Consider the following 19180-nt stretch of genomic DNA (forward strand, 5'->3'; position numbering starts at 1 on the left):
CCCCCCACTCCCCATAGGCTCTGACACCAAGGCTCCGGGGAGTGTCCCTGGTCGGTGATACTCCACAGGTATTGTGGGGAGAAGGTGGCATCCATGACTTTCCCAGAGAGAACAACTGAAGCTCCATGCATGGAACTCTGCTGGACATTGCCCCCCACACCTCTTCTCTTTCGATCTGCATCCTTTCGCTGAGATCAACCGTAACCATGAGAGGAACAGTTTTCAGTGTGTTCTGTGATCCCTTCTATTGAAACCAAGGGTGGTCTTGGGGACCACAAAACTCGTAGTTGGTGTCAGAGGTATGGGTGGTCTTAAGGACTCCCTAACCCTGCAGTTCTGGATTCATACAGACCTGGGTTTCAAAGCGTGACTCCCCCAGCTGTGTGATGTGGGCGGGGCCACTGTCCCCAAATGATGTCTCTGTCTGAGGATGTGATCACAGGCAGAGTACAGTGGGTGGGCTCCCCTTCCCCGGGTCTTACCGTCATCCTCCTCTTTGGCATCTGGTGTAGGCACAAACACGGGTTCCGACGGCCAGCAGTGCTCCTCTCCCCATCTTAAGAACGATTTTGTGAGAATGTCATATTTTAGTATCTGCACATCCAAACAGGAAAACATGGAGATGACTTGTTGGAAAGCATGCTTATCCCACAGAGAAAGAGGATTAAGCCCCTCCAATGTAGACTCCAACATGACATCTTGGAGTCATGAAAGCAATGAGCTTCCTCCTCTAACTTGAAGCAAAGGTCCTCCTGCCACCACGTAGCTGACACTACACACTGAATTCTTTTCAAAACACAAATCCTGAATTTATCTGGTGTTTGGTATCACATTGCAATTTTTCTATAGTTAAATAAACTAACATATTCAACACAAACATTTAAAGTATAATACAGCCCTGGCTGGTGTGGCTCAGTTGGTTTCGCATCACCCTGGGCACTGAAAGATTGCTAGTTCAATTCCCGGTCAGGGCACATGCTCGGGCTGTTGGCTTGATCCCCAGTGGGGACTTGCAGGCGGCAGCCAATGGATCTCCCTCTCTCTCTCTCTCTCTCTCTCTCGCCTCCAACTTTTCCTCTCTCTAAAAATCAATAAAAAAATCTTTTAAAAAAATAAAGTATAATACAATTCTTTTGTTGTTTTAAAAGTACAGATCACTGGACTTCTCTTAATCACCAGGAGGCCTGTTTCCCTTAGGGTATGGGGTTAGTGGGAAGTAACTTGGGTGTGTACGTGTGTGTGGAAAACTTTATTTTCTTAGTGTGTACTTTTTTTTCACTGTATATTTTTTCAGACTTCCCATTTTATTGTTTAAAAAATGAAGATAAAAGTGGTATCTGTACAGCACTTAGCCTATTCCGTGGGATACAGCAAGTGTTCCACAAATACTAGTTTGTAAAAAACCACAACTAAATCTTCCAAGTTTCAGCTATACCTCCCTGCTTGAGCGGTTGGGCAGGGGGATCCCCCTGTATACTTCCTTATCCTCATTGCCTACTACCTTGTAGCACATAGTTGGCGTTCAAAAAACACGTATGGAATAAAGAAATCAATGGATAAACTTCAGCCATGGCCTCTTTCCTGGGCTTCAGCCCACTAGGTACGGCTCCCTCCCTGGGCTCATCATTGCTTCAAATATATTTGGTTCCAAACTGGCCTTACTCCCTGACCTACCTCCTGTCCCCCAGGGGACCTCCCTCTTGCCCTCCATCTTCTAATCAAGGTCACCCAGTCTGAGAACCTAGCTTTGTAGACAGACAGGACTGTTGCAAGCGGTGATTACCCAGGACTCAGTACCTTGTTTGGGATGGGACTCCTTTGAACTTCAAAAGCAAAGACATACCGATATCGCTTCCTGTTGTGAGCGTAATTGATCTGAGGCAGTTCTAAGCCTAGAAAGAAGGACACAGCTGACAAAGGGCCCATCCTGAGGGCTAGGACATCACCCTTTGTGCAGGGCTGGGCACCCTCTCCACAAAAACATCTCCCAGGCCAGAATCCCTCAACTCCATTCAGGCCCTGGATTGGATCAGGGTAGTCACCAGGCAGGGGGAAGGAACCTCTGATAATTATCCTGGCTCTAGTAGAAGGTTAGGAGCAAGGTACTTAAGTATATAAAAATCTTTAATTATCCAAGATAGAAATCAAAAATAATTGCATGATTAAAATCAGAAGCCACTGCAATTTTTTAAAGCTCTTAGAAAAAAAAGTACTCATGTGTGCACACACGTGTGTGTGGGTGTGAAAAGAAACTTCTGAATCTGTGTAAAGGAGTGTCAATGGGGAATAATTAAATAAATCTGTCGAATTCATATAAGAACCTTATGTTAAAATAATATCTACAAATAATTTTAATAACATGGGAAAGTGTCCATATCAAAAGATTAAGTGTAAAAGGCTGATTATAGAATTATATCCACTATGCTAAAAAATAAAGAGAAAAGTTTAGAAGCATTGCTGGGGTGATAACTTCCTTATAGTTTATATTGTACACTAGGTTTCTCATTTTGTGAAATTTTCATTGTACTTATTGCTTTTATAATTTAAAAAAAACCCTTAAAATTTTGTCCATGTGAATGCATATATATTGATATATGTCTGTTATGTCAAATTCAATTTCTAAGGCTGAATACAAAAATGAGCCGAAACCGGTTTGGCTCAGTGGATAGAGCGTCGGCCTGCGGACTGAAAGGTCCCAGGTTCGATTCCGGTCAAGGGCATGTACCTGGGTTGCGGGCACGTCCCCAGTGGGGGATGTGCAGGAGGCAGCTGATCGATGTTTCTCTCTCATCGATGTTTCTAACTCTCTATCTCTCTCCCTTCCTCTCTGTGGAAAATCAATAAAATATATTAAAAAAAAAAATGAAAGTCCCCCTCTGATGAAATATGCCAGGTAGTTGGAGCCAACTGCTGATGAAAATATAATGTCGAAGAAAAGAGGAAGCAGGCATGGGGACAGCTGCCACAGAAAGGCCTCCTGAGAAGGACCAAGGCATAAATGCTTCTCAGGCTCACTGAGGAGCAAAGGTGAACGGATTCCTGAGATGGGAAGACGTATAATCTTACAGGTGAGTAACCATGAAACTTACAAGACACAGGTCATGATGAATGTGATGAGGAGGGACCTCCCACACATTTAAATCGGAAAAAGATGCCCATAGCCCGGCCAGCATGGCTCAGTGGTTGAGCGTCGACCTATGTACCAGGAGGTCACGGTTCAATTCCCCGTCAGGGCACATGCCTGGGTTTCGGGCTTAATCCCCAGTAGGGGGCATGCAGGAGGCAGCCGATCAATGATACTCTCTCATCATTGATGTTTCAATTTCTCCCTCTACCTTCCTCTCTGAAATCAATAAAAATATCTAAAAAAAAAAAATGCCCACAGTCAGCCCTAAAGTAAGCCTGAGACTTCCCATGATGCTCCTTGGGCCCCTCAATCCTGATCTGGGACTCCCTTCCCCCACACTGTAAATGGCCAACCATAGGCACTTGGTTAAGTCAAGTCTGACTCATCCCAGCAAATTCTGCATGGCTATTAAAGATACATTCTTGAAGGAGAAGCCATTTCAGAACATTCTAGATGGTATGGTATAGTACACATTCCTAAAAGTATAAATGCAGAGGTTAAGGGTTTTTGAGTCAGAGAAACCTGGCAACCACCTGGGCACTGTTTACAGAACTGATTGTTAGTGGTCAAATCTGAGGTCATCCTAGGAGAGTCCCCAGACCAGTGCTCTTCCAGATGCCTGGACCTGGCATGGGGCAGCCACCTGGGGAGCCACGCCTTGCCACGCCCCGAGTATCCTGGGCAAGCCCGTTCACTACGAACTCAAGTGTTGAGCTCAGACCCAGACTTTTGTCACATGGTGATAACACTGAGCACAAAAGCGTGGTACCCGCCCCATGGACTTGTTATATTCCAGGGCGGAGGTTCTCAATCAGGGCCATGGTGCCCCCATGGACACTGGCAATGTCCGGGCATGTTTCTGCTTATTCCAGTTCAGGGTGGGGGTGCTCCTGGCATCTGGTAGGTCAAGGCTTGGGATGCGGCTCAACATCCTACAATGCCCAGGATGGCTCCACCATAAAGAATGACCAGCCCCAGGTATCAGCAGTGCCCAGTGGAGGACCCCTGCTCTAGTGGGCGTGACTTCTATTCAAGGGTTTTACGTTGTGTGTATAGCTCAACCTTTCTGAGGCCTGGTTAGCTCCTCTGTGACATGCTGACAGCACCTGTTATGTGGGCTATTGTGAATGTGTAGAGGTAGGGATCCAAACGTGCTGTGCCTGTTAGTCTGCATTCAGTACAGCACTGCATTTGGCGGGGAGGGGCAGCCATGAAAATCACCAGGTCCAATGACCACCCAGTGCCTTCCTGGGTGGGGTTTGAGGGCATATGAAAGACAACTGTCACAAAATGCTTTGCACTGGGACAACCCAAAGAGCCTTCCTCTTTGTCCCTTGTCCATGCGTAGCATCTCTGAATTGGAAGGAGGTTACATAAAGAGGCCTGGGGGCTTCATGAAATTCTGCTCTTCCCTAAACACAGGGATAGAGGATGTAGTTTACCTTCACAGAGCAACTCTGGTTGGCAGTAGACTTGGTCATCTTTTTCCTTCAGGGCTCTTGCTGTCGTAGATGCCAGTTTGATTAAATTTGAGCCCACTTCTGCATTCTGAAAGAATCAATTTTCCAACAAAAATGAAAACTTGTTACCCAGAGGAAACATTTGTTTTACTGTGTACATTTTTTTAAAAATATAGTTTATTGATTTTTTACAGAGAGGAAGGGAGAGAGATAGAGAGTTAGAAACATCGATGAGAGAGAAACATCGATCAGCCGCCTCCTGCACATCTCCTACTGGGGATGTGCCCGCAACCAAGGTACATGCCCTTGACCAGAATCAAACCTGGGACCTTTCAGTCCGCAGGCTGACGCTCTATCCACTGAGCCAAACCGGTTTCGGCTGTGTACATTTTTAAAAAAATGCTTCTGTGTATGTATCTTGCTGTGTTCTCACATTACTCACAGGAAGCAGTTATTTATGTAACTGGTATTCTTGGTTAAAAATGCGGATTGGAGATTGTAAGTGACTCCTCTAAGATCGGATAGCTGGTAGATGGTAGGGCAGGGGCCCCTAAAACCGTGGCTCTTTTTTTTTCTACCATGGGCCACCTTATCCCTCACAGGTGAAATTAATGTACTTTTTAAACACTGGATGATTCACCTGTAAAAGGCTGCATCAGTCATTAAAAGACTGTTTATAAAGAGTTCATAATAACATGGGAAATGCTCATGATAGAATACTGAGTGAAAAGAGCAGCAGAGTAAATTGCATACGCAGTCTGACCTCAGCCAGCTAAAATAATTACATTGAAAAGAGCCTGGGGAGAAATATACCAAATATTAACCATATAGCAGGCAGTGGCAGTATGAAGACCTTAATTTCTTTTTCTATGTTTACCTATATCTTTGGTATATTCTCCTGTGAAAATGTATCACTGCTGAAAATAAAATAAACATGCAATAAATTTTACTTAGGAGAAAAATATCTATCAAGGACATTCCTTGGTCTCAAGTTTCAATCAGACTTTGCTCTGTTCGGTACCTTACTGCCATCATTGTAACTCAGGAGAGGGATTTAACACAATTGATTGAATATTTGTTGAGCATTTGCCACTCCCTATTTCTCCACATACTAGTTATGTGAGTTGAGTAAGTTACTTAGTATCTCTGAAATTCAGTGTTTTCACCTGTATAATGGAGTATAGTATACGCATGGTAGGAATAGTATATGTGTCTCTGAATTATTGTGCAGATTAAATAATCCATGCAAATAATTTAAAGAGAGCCTGGTTGGCAGAAAGTGCTAGATAATCAGCTGCTGTTGATGATATGGCTGTTGTATTATTGCCACTAGTACTCCTACTACTACATTACTGTCATTACCATGGGGAGAGAATGAGAAACAAGCCCCTGTCTTCACAGAGTTTACTGGGGAGAATTATTGTTATGGTTGACTTTTCATTTAAACTTTTCTCTACGTTCCAACTTTTCCAAAATGGGCTTTTATAATTAAAACAAACCTATTTGAACAATAGCTGCTTTTGGCTGGGAAGGACAGGAAATTTACTACATCCTAGCTATTAAATTGCAGGGGCCCTTCAAGGTATTTTTATTAGTTCAATCCCTCAATTGACAGAAGACTACACTGAGGCCCAGAGAAGGAAAGTGGCTTGTCCAAGGACAAACAGAGAGAAGCAGAATCTGAGCCCAGACCTTCACCTGGCGATTCTTCTACTCAGAAGCAAGAGCACTGCAGGCAGAGGACAAAGCAGGTGCAAAGGCCCGGAGGCCGGCCTGTTCCCATCCTGCAGGTCTCAGCTCAACATCCCTTCCCCAACGACTCAATCTGCAGGGTCTCTGAGGTGTGTGTCCCAACCTGCAATCATCTCCTTAGGGAGCTGCTTCCTTCTTTTATGCTCTTTCCCTGTGAAGAGAGGGACCAGATTTTGTTCAGTGCATGGCACATAGCTCCCAGGGAGTAACTGCTAAACAAATGAGTGAATACATGACTCAGTAAGCTTTCCCTTTAACTGTCAAGAGGCAAAACGTGCCTTGCCGAGTGGTTGTAAGAATTAAATGCGATAAAGTGCATTAAAGAGTCACTTAGCACCCAGCACATCTATGGTTTCTTATAAACAAAAGCTCTGAATGCCTCCACCTGTGATGCACAACCAATAGGTGGGAGGCCCCTCCTGGTGACTTACTAGTCACATGACAGCAATAGGCCTCTCGTGCATGTCCTGGGCTTGATTCTTAGGGAGTCGATCTGCAGAGCTTAGAACTCCAGCCTGAAACTGGTCAGACTGGTTGAGGGATAAACTGAATTTTTCCATACACAGCAGTAATGAACATGACTCGGCTGCTTTCAGTGGCCAACATGCTCCGCTTTGGGAAGAAATGGCTTTCCAGCCAGAATTCAACAAAAATTCTGCGAGCTTACTTTGAAATCCCTAAATTCAAGGGGAGAAGTCATCTCAGTAATTCCCCGAAACACGGACTTCGGGGTTCAGCAGCCCTGGGTGTGAAATCTGACTCCATAGCTTTCTCTGTGAACTTGCTCAGCCTCCCTGGGCCCCCTTCCTCCCTCGCTTGCTTCCTCGTTTGTAAAACAGGGGGGCCATTCGTAACTTTTGGACGGGTTCCTTTGACCTGCGGGTTCCTTTGACCTGCGTCTGAGGATAATGGCTCGGATTAAGTTAAATAATGGTTATGAAAACACCTGGTCCAGGGCCAGACCCATCATAATTAGTAACTGGGAGCCAGGCAGACATGCATTCAAACTCCAACTCAAATCCCACTGACAATTCCGCGATGTTGGGCAGGTGGCTCTCATCTGTAGTCACGGGATAATGAATCACTCAGAGGGCTGTCATAGAGATGAGGTGAGAAGCATGCAAAGCATGTAACCACCCCTAAAACTGCAGGACCCCAATGAGAATGAGGCCCACCAACCCCAGGTCTAAACATAGCCAATGGTTAAGAAAAGGTCGTTCTCTCCTCTGCCTTGGCACACAGACCTTCACAATGTGGTGGACCGGTGCTGTCCAATACGGCAATCACTAGCCACATGCGGCTATTTAAATTTAATGTTTAACTGAAATTAAATAAAATTTAAAATTCAGTTTCTCAGCTGCACTGACCACATTTCAATAGCACATGTGGCTGGTAGCTACTGCGTTGGGTGGACAGATAAGTGTTCCTTCATTGTAGCAGGTTCCATTGCATGGTGCTGGTCTCGAGTGTGAATTAAAAATTCTAGGAACTCCTGGAGTCTGGAGCTGGAATAGGGTAGTGGAACGAGGGCCAGCTTCTAGGCCCAGGTTCTCTGCCCCTGCCCCTTTTCTTCCCACTGCATGGATGCCCCAGCCAGCACCACCAAGCCAGCAGCCAGCCCTGGCCACCGCATGGGCCTGAGGAGGACAGGAGCAGGTGCTGCAAGCAGGCTGGGGCTATTTGGGGGACAAAAACCAAACCAACTGAGCTACCCTTTCTAGGTCCAAGATACCTACCCTCCTCCCACCCCCTGCCCGTGACGGCCCCTATGTGTGGATGGCTGTCAGGAGGGAAGTCAGTGTTTACGAACCCACCTGCAGGACAAGGGCAGGGCACCTGCAGGGACTGTCTGCACACGCCTACGCCCCTCCCAGCCCAGCCCTGCCTTCCACAATCCCCACGCCACTCTACATAAACAGGCCTCTCCTTCCTTTGACCCCAGCTGGCCCAAACACAAGAGAATCTGGGGCAGCTAAGAGGCCCCAGACTTCTGAATATACTTCACTATTCTCATTCTACAAGGCAAACACTTAACACTTGGGAAATGTTCCAAATGCTAAAGGAAGACCTTGTGCCCTTTTGGAGACCTTGATTCATGTTTTCATTCATTTAAAAATATTTAAGAGCTTAATGAGAACTCTCTGAATGTCAGACGCTGTGAGGGGTACAGGGGATAAACTGCTGACAAAACAGAGTCCTGGCCCTCAGATAATAGCTTCAGCAGGAAGAGGAGACTGAACAAGTTCATTACAAAGAGCTGCAGGTGCCATTAGAGTGTACAGACTCATCTGAGGGGAGTAAGGATCCTGAGACCTGCAGGATGACCAGGAATTTGCTTCCTGGATGTGAATTAGAATCCACTGTGGGCTCTGAGGCCATGCCCACCCCTGGACCCCACTCCTGGAGGATGTGGGCTGGGGCCCAGCAGGAGCTGATGTGGTCTCAGAGCCCCCAGGTAAGTCCAACCTGCAGCCAGGACTGGAGTGGAGATCTGATGGGAAGAGAATGGAGTTGCAGGCGGAGGGACAGGGATGTGCAAAGGCCCCAGACTGAAGGGCATTAGAGAAAGAGTGGCATGGCCTGCAGTTCTTCCCTGATAAGCCTTTGGATGGGATGAAATGAGAGCTGCTGGATCTGGGCATAGAGGCCAGATTGATTTCCAGATTTCAATATGCAGGCGGGGCGACTTGAAAGTGAAGCAAGGAGACATTTTTTAAGGGACAATAAATAGCAATTAGAACGCGTGGCCAGAGCTACCCTTCCCAGACTCACTCTTCCCTCGCAAGTTTCAAAGCAGCAGATGGCTCACTCGGCGCCTTTTAAAAATATACATGCGAAACGTCTTAGCTTGGTTCCAAGGAAGCAAATCATTTTCGAGCGTGACAAAAGGTTATAAAATACGGTGGTGTGTGGGCAGAGGGAGGGAGTCTTTCCTCTCTGTCTTTCCCCGGACTGAGGTCGACATGAAGTGGGGGCGGGCTGGGCCTTGGGATTTGCCACCTGTGAGCTTTGTGACACCCCCATTGCTTCCTGGAACCAGGAGCTGCGGTTTGAGGCCCTGCCCAGAGCAAGGGGCACAGAGGGTGGTGGCTCATGTGAAGATTATGTGGGACACGGCCAGTTCATTCAATAGCCCCAGGGAGAAAGCTAATTCCTTTTTCTCTTCCAAGCTTTCTGACAGGTCAAGGAACAAGTCTCAGTTAGGTGCCACTAAGTCTTTAACAGGTAATACATTTTGGAACTTTCTTATTAACAAAGACATTAAGTCTTGGCTAGAGCGTAAGACCTCTGCTTTATTTCCATTTTTTTATGCTCATGATTGCCTGCTATTTGCAGCAAGCAAGGCTGGCTTTCCATTGGGTAGTGATAGGTTTTCTTTCAACAGTGAGTGATTTAAACAAAAATATGACTTGTAAATGTTAAATAGAGGTGATAGGAAATATGGTGTAAATCACAACAGAGATATGCAGATGGGGAAATGCCAGAGAGACAGGAACAACCAACAGACCTGGTATTTAAATGCAGGCCCTGCTCACTGGTTGGGAGATGCCTAAACTCCAGCACTGAGGAGCCTGGCAGTAAGGAGCCTGGCAGTGAGGGTGGGAGAGGTTCCCTGGGCGCTGTGGGAGTGTCCCCTACCCCTCAGGCCTGCAGAGCCCCAAGAGGCATCAGTGCGACCCATCGGGGGTTCTTTCCAGGAGTTATACCCCTTACCATCCATAAGGATGGGTTTAGAGACAGGCTGGTGCAGATAATAACCTTGGCCCTGCCATTCTGAGCTGTGTGACCTTGGGCACATTCTTTAACATCTCTGAGCCTCAGTGTCTTCATCAATTAAATGAGTCTAATATAAGGACCTCTCCCACAGGTTGGTTGGATCATTAAGTGAAGTAAGGAAAATAAAACACTTAGCAAAGTACCTGGCATATAGAGTGCAGTTAGTAAATATGAGCCATCAAAATTGAATTGAAATGAATTTGGCTTCATTTAAATTAATTAAGTCATGAAGTCAGTGAGTTCTGGAGCCAGAAGCCTCTGTAGCCTCCAAAACCAAGTCCAGTCAGTGAGTTCTGGAGCCAGAAGCCTCTGTAGCCTCCAAAACCAAGTCCAGAACTCTGGCAGCATCACCCTAATTAAGGATAATATCTGACCTAGTGGTCATTTTTAATGCAAGAACAGAACTATTCAACAGCAAGGCACCAGGTAGGCAAATGGTGTTGAATCCCTGCCATAAGCTGTCAGGAAAATAGCAAAACGATGTTGTAGAAGAACATTTAATGTCATGGAAAGATATTTAGATATACAAATAGGTGGGAAAAGCAGTACACAAAAGAGTATGTACACATTCGGCCATGTATGGACACATACTACAACACAGATGAACCTTGAAAACATGATGCTGAGTGAAAGAAGCCAGTCATAGAAAACCACTCCCGTATGATCCATTTCTATGAAATGCCCGAGAAATATATCCTCAGAGACAGGAAGTAGAGTAGTGGTTGCCTAGGGCAGGGGGATGGAGGGATTTGGGAGGTGTTATGATTAAGGGGTACGAGATTTCTTCTGGGGGTAATAAAAATGTTTTAAAATTGATTGTGGTGGTAGTTGCACAACTCTGTGAATATACTAAATGCCATTGAATTATAGTTTAAATGGGTGAAAATGGGTAAATTATATGGCATGTGAATTATATCTCAATAAAGCAGTTAGCACTAGCTGGTTTGGCTCAGTAGATAGAGTGTCAGCCTGTGGCCTAAAGGGTCCCGGGTTCAATTCCGGTCAAGGGCACATGCCTGAATTGCAGGCTCAATCTCCATTGTGGGGCGTAGAGAAGGCAGCTGATTGATGATTCTCATCATTGATGTTTCTATCTCTCTCTCCCTCTCCCTTCCTCTCTGAAATCAATAAAAAATAGATTTAAAATAAACAAATAAATAAAGCAGTTAAAAATATGTACAGTGTGATTGATTTCCTTTTGTAAAATTAAATCACACTACATAAGTTTAATCACTTTATCAAGATATATATCAATATGTATATAGTATATATAATATACATATACTGTATACATATATCAATTATATATATATATATCAGTGTGTCTGTCTAGCTAGCTAGCTAGCTATGGAGAGAAAGAGAGAGAGACTGACTTGGGGGGTGGGCAATACAAATATATCTACAAGGGGTTTATGGGGAATTTATTTCCTTTTTACTTAATCTATATTTTCTAGTTTCTACTATGACTATCTACTAACTATGGGGAAATAATGAAAACCTTTTTCTGTCTCTCTTTAAGAACAGCTCATTTTGGATTTCAATGTCAACCATCTCAGCTTCCTACCTGGCACTCATGTCTCCCCAGGAATAAAACGGCCTTCCTTCAAGCCATTACCTTGTCCATGCAGAGGGGCACGGCGAACCTCTTGAGGGTGGGAACAGGGACGATCCTGGAGTTCCCTTCGAAGCCTTGTTTCAGGTTGTCCAAGTAGAAGCAGTCGTACAGGCTGCTGTCCTCGTAGGCGATGACGTCAAACAGAAGGCAGCCGTCCTCTTCGTAGGCGTTGATGTGATGAAAGACCACCATAGGGTCCGTGTAAAACCTGGTGGACACGGGCTTCCCAGTCCTTTGGTCGACAATGTGAATGTAAGTCTGAAAGAAGAGGCACATCCAGTGGTCAGCTCCCCCTCTGTTGGCCCAGCGCGGTGGCCTCAGGTACGGGACAAGACCCAGCCCTGTCATGCACTGGCTTATGCCCTGAGTGTCCCTTCCCCCTTCCGACCTTGTGTCCCACTCCAGAGTGCCAGCCCCGCAGAGCACTGAGTATGTGGGGCTGTCACTTGCTGCATGTCTGGGATCATCTCTTTCCCACGGAGAGGAAGTTTGTGGGCCAGGGCTTCTGTGTCCCCAAGACAGTGTTTGGGGGAGGCCCCGGGGGGTGCACTGTTTCCCTTGGTTGTGATTCCAGGTGGGCGGCAACATGCCAGCTCCCTGGAAATGGCCGAGTTGGAGAGAACTGGCGAGGTGCCAGAGCTCTAGGGCTTCCCAGGCTCCAGCCACAGCCAGAGCCCCTAACACTCTGAAACCACACCTTCCCTTTTGGGTCCCTTCTCCAACCTGCACCACAGAGCCTGCAACCGGGATGCGGTTGCCACAGCAACACCCCTGCCCTGGAGGGCTGAGTGACCTGGTTCTAGCTAAGGATCCCACACGGGTATCTGCTCATGAGGCCGCTGCACACACTCTGGGTGTCATGAGGTGGTGTCACCCTGGGTGGTAATTAGCCATATCTGCAGCCCCAGTTGCCTAATCCAAAGGGTGGGGGGTGGTTCTATCTTTTGGCAGCTCTGGCCCTATCACCCTCCTCCTGAAAAGAAGGGAGGGACCACTCCGGGCTGATGTTTCACCACCTCCTCCCTGCTTGTTTGCTTCTCTCTTACCTTCCTCAGAATCAAGTTTTGAATGTTGGGCAGGGTGCAGAGGAGGAAAGCTTTGATAGCATGGTGGTGGGAGTTAGCAGGACAGTGAGTACAGGGGTAATTATTTTAGGCCTTTTCTTCCCTAGGATCCCAATCCCTGGGTCTTTCAGAAAGTTCTCTTCGAAATGTCTTCCAAAGCTCTCCCAGGGTTCTCAGCCTGCCCTCCAGAGCCGGGGAATCCCCAGGGGCCTCAGGGTGGAGGCACAGAGGGCCCTGCAGCTCCTGCCAGTGGGATGTGCCTCAGGTGTTTGAGGATTTTTTATTTTTGGTATGAGCACTCTCTAAGGAAGCAGTCTTTCTTTGCATTTTAAGAGAGTGAACACATAAATGAAAAACACTGCAGACAGGTTGACAAAAAGCTCAGCCCCTTTTTAATTGACATCCTGGGAGAAGTCAGAGACGTGGGGAGACAGAACAATGGAATGCACACAAGAGACTACCTATGGTTCACCCTATGAGTAAACAATGTGGCCTAACTTCGCCATTCCCAAGAAGTGTTTGGGGGATTTAACTGGCTCCCCTGCTGCCCCCTTGCCCCACTCATTCATTCCACAAATATTTATAGAGGGTCTATGACATAGATAATTTCTCAGGAACTAGAGAGACAAAATAAATCCAAGCCTCTGCTTTCCTGCAATTTATATTTCAGTTGGGGTGAGGCTGACAGCCCATGATCAAATATATCATCTGTCAAGGATGATGAGCGCTACTGAGAAAAGTGAAGCAGACCCGGGGATGGAGAAGCCTGGGGAAGGGTCTGTTATAGATAAGTTCACCAAGGAAGGCCTCAAGGTCAGGGGGCTGGAGCTGAGACCTAGAATAGTTTCGGTAGGAAGCCATGCGGGGAAGAATATTCCAGGGGATAGAAAACCCAAAGGTGCTGAGGCAGGAATGTGTGTGGCTGGTTTGAGATACAGGAGGAGGTGGAGTGAGCAGGGAGCCCCTAGTTGGGATGAGGTGTATAGGGATTTACAGGCCAAAGAGTGAGGCCTTTGGATCTTATTCCAAGGAATATGGAAAATAAGTGGAAGGCCTTAGCAGAGGAGGGACCACACCTAAGCCCTTTGTTCCTTTGAACACATTACTCTCCTCCCTGAGAAGAAAAGATAGGCCTTAAAGGGGGGGGGGGGGGGGGGGGGGGGGGGGGGGAGACACACATTTGTATATGTACATAAAGATGTGTGTGGTGCGTGGAAAGAGGGACAGAAGGATGTCAAACGGATATGGTAGTTCTCTCTGGAGAGGGCAATGGTTGGGGGGAGGAGTGGGGATGAGGTGGGAAGGGGCCTAATAGGTTGGTTTCTATACTTCCATATTATCTGAATGGCATGGAAGTATAGAAATTACTTGATATATTTCACAAGTAACAGCAGCAAAAAAAATTACATACATACACATGTACATGCATATATATAGACATACACACATTTATACACATATACACATGTGAAGACATATATAGACATCATACCTACATGGACACACTCACATGCATCCACACATACATACTTGGTGCACCCAGGTGTCCCTACATGGAAGATGTTTCTGTTGTACCGTCTGGTGAAACGCTCTCATTATGATGTCTGAACAATCTATGGCCCCCCTGCCCTGACATTACACAGCGGCCGCAGGGGTGCTGAAAAGGCCTTGTTAATGGACAATGGAGGCTGAAGGAGTCCAGATATTGGTTAGGACTGAGGTGAGAGGGGACTGCCTTGGTTGATGAGGCTACCTTTTCAGGACAGTCTTCTTCACTGACTTATTGATTTGGGACCATAAAGGCCCAGCACCCTTGCCCTAACTCAGGACCTCTCTGAAGGACCACCCTAAGTTCAGAACTCTCTGGAAGGTTGGCTGATGCCTCCGGGGAGGCTGTATGGTAGCTTACTTCCCCCTTTCCTACGAAACCTCCTCCGTGCTGACCTCCGTCTCAGTGTCCAGGGACACCTCACTCTGGCCGTCCTCATGTTGCGTGTCCTCATGAGGCCCAGCCAGGGCTTACCTTGTCCTCCCTGTGGAAAGTCAGGCAAGAAGCCCAGCTCACTCCCCGGATGTACGCAGTTGCCATCTTGAGAATATCCAACTTGAAGGGCTGCTCGAGAAAAACGATGTAGTTCTCGGTGACCCCGAAGCTGTGGTAATAGCTTGGGGAGAGGAGGGAGCGGGAGGGGATGGAGCAGAGCACCTCCGTGTGCTGCAGGGGGCTCTTCCTCTTCATCCTGTCTGGAGAAAAGCAAGCCTCAGGCACCAAGCAGGGCCTGGCTGCCCAGACCACAGCACCATCACCTGCAGCAGAGCCCCTCAAACTGACCTGGTCACTAAGAACCTTGGAAAAGGAGCTGACGAGGAAAGCAGGTGAAGGGGTGCTGCCTAGCTGATGAGGGGCACAGGCCCACCCCACTCTGAGACCTGGTTCTGCATCTGAAAACAGTGAACCACAGTCAGACCTCTGGGCCAGGGGTCCACAACACAGTCCTGGGTTTAACCCGCCTCCACCTGCTTTTGGATGAAGGTTTATTAGAAACACAGCATGGCCCTGACCGGTTTGGCTCAGTGGATAGAGCGTCGGCCTGCGGACTCAAGGGTCCCGGGTTCGATTCCAGTCAAGGGCATGTACCTTGGTTGCGGGCACATCCCCAGTGGGGGATGTGCAGAAGGCAGCTGATCGATGTTTCTCTCTCATCGATGTTTCTAACTCTCTATCCCTCTCCCTTCCTCTCTGTAAAAAATCAATAAAATATATTAAAAAAAAAAAAAAAGAAACACAGCATGCTTCCTCCTTTATGCAGGGGCCACGGCTGCTTTTGCTTTCAAGCCACAGCAGCGCTGCTGAGTAGTTGCAACAGAGACTACCTGTCTGCAAAGCCTCAAATATTGACTCTCAGAAATATTTACTGGAAACGTTCTGGAGCAATGCTCTCAAACTTTGATGTGCATATGGATCAGCTGAGGAGCATAATGAAACATGGAGTTGGGCTCAGCAGGCGGGCTGGGCCTGAGGCTCCATCAGGCTGGCCCAGGGGAGGGGCCAGCTCCCAGGCTAATGCTTGGATATTTAGCTGAGGACCCTCATTTGACATTGTGAGTTAATAGAAAAAGTATATTTTGGCGTCTGCCCCCAGGCCCTGGCACGGGGCTCCTAAAGCCTGTGTAGTTTCCTAAGTAGTGAGAGCATGAGGAACATCTCTTGTTCTAATGTTTGGTCTTTGACCCCACCCATGACCCCAGGCTCCTGAAAGCTCTGTAAACTCCCAAGTGATAAGAGCATGAGGAGCATCTTTTGAGGTGACTCTGGGTGGGCTCCGGGATGGGGGCTGGTCACCAGAAAGACCAAGTCATAATTACAGCTTGGAATTTTTCAACTCCATCCCTCATCCTCCAGAGAGGAGAGAGGGGCTAGAAATGGAGTTAATCATCCATCATGCCTACCTAAGAAAGCCTCTATAAAATTCCAACAGTATGGGGTTCAAAGAGCTTACAGGTAAGCAAACACATGCACACTGGGAGCCTGATGTACCCCAACTCCATGGGACAGGCATTCCTAAGCCCCGGAACCTCCCAGACCCTACCCTCTGCATCTCTTCATCTGTATATTCATGTGTATACTCGATTGTGGCCTTTAATAAACAGGCAAACATGTTTCCCTGAGTTTTATGAGCCGCTCTAGCAAATTAATTGAAACCGGGGGGAGGGGGGGCGGGGGCCCTGATTTGTAGCCAAGTCGGACAGAAGCTGTGGATAACCTGGGGACCTACTGCTTGTGATTGGCATCTGAAGTGGGGTAGGAGCAGTCTTGTGGGACTAAGCCCTTAACCTATGGGGTTGTCACTATCAAGTAGATAGCCTTAGGATTGAGTGAAATCACAGGACACCAGCGGGCATCACAGAGAACTGCTTGGTGTGAGGAACCTCTCACCCCCCAGCCAGGGTCAGAACTGTTGTGAGTGTGTTGGAGTGTCAAAGTGAAGGAGACACAAAGGTGGGGAAACTGGAGTTTTTCTAATACAGACATGTATTGCAGAGGGTTTCATGAATTTCTCTTGCCATTGCCCATTCTGAAACACTTGGGAGAGACTAAGTACCTATTGGTGATGAGGGGTTTTTCCATATATTGTGACCATCAAGGTAGGCTGTATGATTCGCATTTTACAGATGGGAACCTGAGACTTGGTGGAATGATCTATCATTATGGCCAAAGTTACAGGGTAAACCAAGAAGACAGCCCCTTCACCTGGCTACCTCCTCTGCTATGTGTTAGGGGTCATAACACTCACAGCATGAAGGACGAGAAAAGTGAGATAATGGAGTAGTCCAAGTACCTCGCCCAGTGCCCAAACACGGAAGGTGCTCAGTACATGTTCAGTTTTCTTATTCCTCTGCAAGCATGAGTCACCCACGGGCCAAAAGGCCTCCCCTCCCAGGCCTGGGGCTGATTTCTAATGAGCTGTCTACAAGCGTCTCTCCCTTCCTTGTGGCCACCTGTGCACATTGTGAACAGCTGGCTGGTGGGAGGGAGGCTGTGGGTTGCGGGTTAGTTCTTTTTTACACAAAACAAATGAAGCACAAAGCAAACCAAAATGAAAAGCACCCTGGCCTGGCAGGCAGGAGATGGGTGTGATCCTAGGGAAGCCACCGGCAGGGAGCAGGCACTCGCGGTAGCTGCTTGCATGACGTTACTGTAAGCTGTGACCGTGGCATGTCACCTGATCCCCTGGGCCTCATAGTCCTCTGTAATATGAGGTGGTAAACTCAAATGCCTAGACCACCCCCAGGTCTGACATTCTAGGATTCTAAGCTACACCCTAGATACATTTATTGGTTTAATTAATAGGAGTTCCATTTAACAAGAATACTCATTGCACCTTCTGACTTCAGGGGCTTGCTCACATCTGCCAGCAGAGCCTGGTAGCTTGCTTAGGAGGTCCTACAGGACTGGGGAGAGGGAGCAGCCGGGAGCACAGATGGAAATCAGTTTTCCTAAACCAGGAGGCCAAGCCAAGTACCCGTATAGTTCTGCCCTATCTCCAGCCACCACGGGAGGCCTGGTCTCCTGGGTGAGGTGCCCACAAGGGTCCTGGACAAAATAAGGCCACAAGCCCCACCTTCCTCCCCCTCAGGAACACGCAATCGCAATTGGCCTGGGCTTCCCTCCAGGATCCCTGTGCTAAGTGGAGAAGGTCCAGAAGGCCTGCAGAGCAGGGTGGGGAACTGGAGTTGATCCCAGCAGGGCTGAGCTCCCTGAACAACCCTGGGAACCTGGCTTCGGGGGCTGGCATGAAAGTGGGTGGCATAGCCCTGACATACAAAAGTTGGTCAGAAGACTAAAAAAAATGACAGGAAGGAAGGAAGGAAGAAAGGAAGGAAGGAAGGAAAGAAGGAAGGAAGGAAGGAAGGAAGGAAAAGGAAAGAAGGAAGGAAGGAAGGAAGGAAGGAAGGAAGGGAGGGAAGGAAAGAAGGGAGGGAGGAAGGAAGGAAAGGGAAATGGGTAGATGAGAAATATATGGATGGATGTGTAGATGACAAATGAGTGGATGGATGGGTGGATGAAGATGAATAAAAACAAACAAACAAACTGTAAACTACAGAAAAGGTTAGGATAAATAAAAATAAATAAACAAACAAACAAACAAACAAACTGTAAACTACAGAAAAGGTTAGAATAGTAAAGGATTCACTTCTTCCGAAAGAAAGCCCAGCAACATCTCTTTTCTCCTAGAGAAGGGAAAAGAGCTCATGGTCATCTGGACCATCTGGGAGGGAGCGTGTCAGACTGAGTCTGTGTCATGAACAAAAGTCAGAACTCTTCAGAGAGAGCCACCTGGTGTCTGTGCTTCTTGTACCCCCAGGACGACCTACCTGGTGCTGCGGCAGGGATCTTAAAGATCACATATTTTGTCTTCCCTTTGTCCACAATGGATGTGCCTATGTTGAGAACATTTCCAGCCGAATCATAATGAGGATGTGCTGTTGCCAGATTTATACCCACATATTTACGATAATCAACCTGAAAAATATGACAGGCACCTGGTTTTAAAAAGAAGAGAAGTTGAAATCCTATGAATAGCTGACTGATTCTAGGTTCAAAGAGATGAAGGCTAGTTCTGCACATTGTCTCATCTGAAAATAAGGCAGACTTCACCTTTCAAGAGAAGGTTTATTCTTGTGAACTGATATAACCTCATGGGGGGCCTCTACAGCAAATAGGTTGCAGGGGGTTAGTGAGCCGTGTGTTTTCTGTGGCAGTTTTTCAGATCCTGCTTCCTGGCCCTGTCGGGGGTCCTCAGAGTGAATACAGGACACCTCACCACAGAGAGCTCTCAGCAATGACCTGTGCAGAGAGGCAGCCATAGTGCTAATTTTGGCC

General features: G+C 47.2%; 1 protein-coding gene across 5 annotated transcripts in view; it reads right to left on the minus strand.

The window, feature by feature from the left end:
- The window catches only part of BCO1 (beta-carotene oxygenase 1), a 35313-nt gene that overhangs the window by 1948 nt on the left and 14185 nt on the right, over positions 1 to 19180 (minus strand). For 2 of the 5 annotated variants that reach the window (XM_014536727.1, XM_014536728.1), the window contains exons 5-10: positions 18673 to 18820; positions 14819 to 15039; positions 11732 to 11989; positions 4570 to 4675; positions 1798 to 1892; positions 483 to 594 (exon numbers count right to left, since the gene is read on the minus strand). In XM_014536727.1, coding sequence (XP_014392213.1) covers positions 483 to 594; positions 1798 to 1892; positions 4570 to 4675; positions 11732 to 11989; positions 14819 to 15039; positions 18673 to 18820 — 940 coding nt within the window. The remainder of the gene's footprint in view (positions 1 to 482; positions 595 to 1797; positions 1893 to 4569; positions 4676 to 11731; positions 11990 to 14818; positions 15040 to 18672; positions 18821 to 19180) is intronic. The other 3 variants (XM_005862583.2, XM_005862584.2, XM_014536729.1) reach the window with 3 other exon arrangements.

Source organism: Myotis brandtii, unplaced genomic scaffold, assembly GCF_000412655.1.
Source record: "Myotis brandtii unplaced genomic scaffold, ASM41265v1 scaffold165, whole genome shotgun sequence".
NCBI lineage: Eukaryota > Metazoa > Chordata > Mammalia > Chiroptera > Vespertilionidae > Myotis > Myotis brandtii.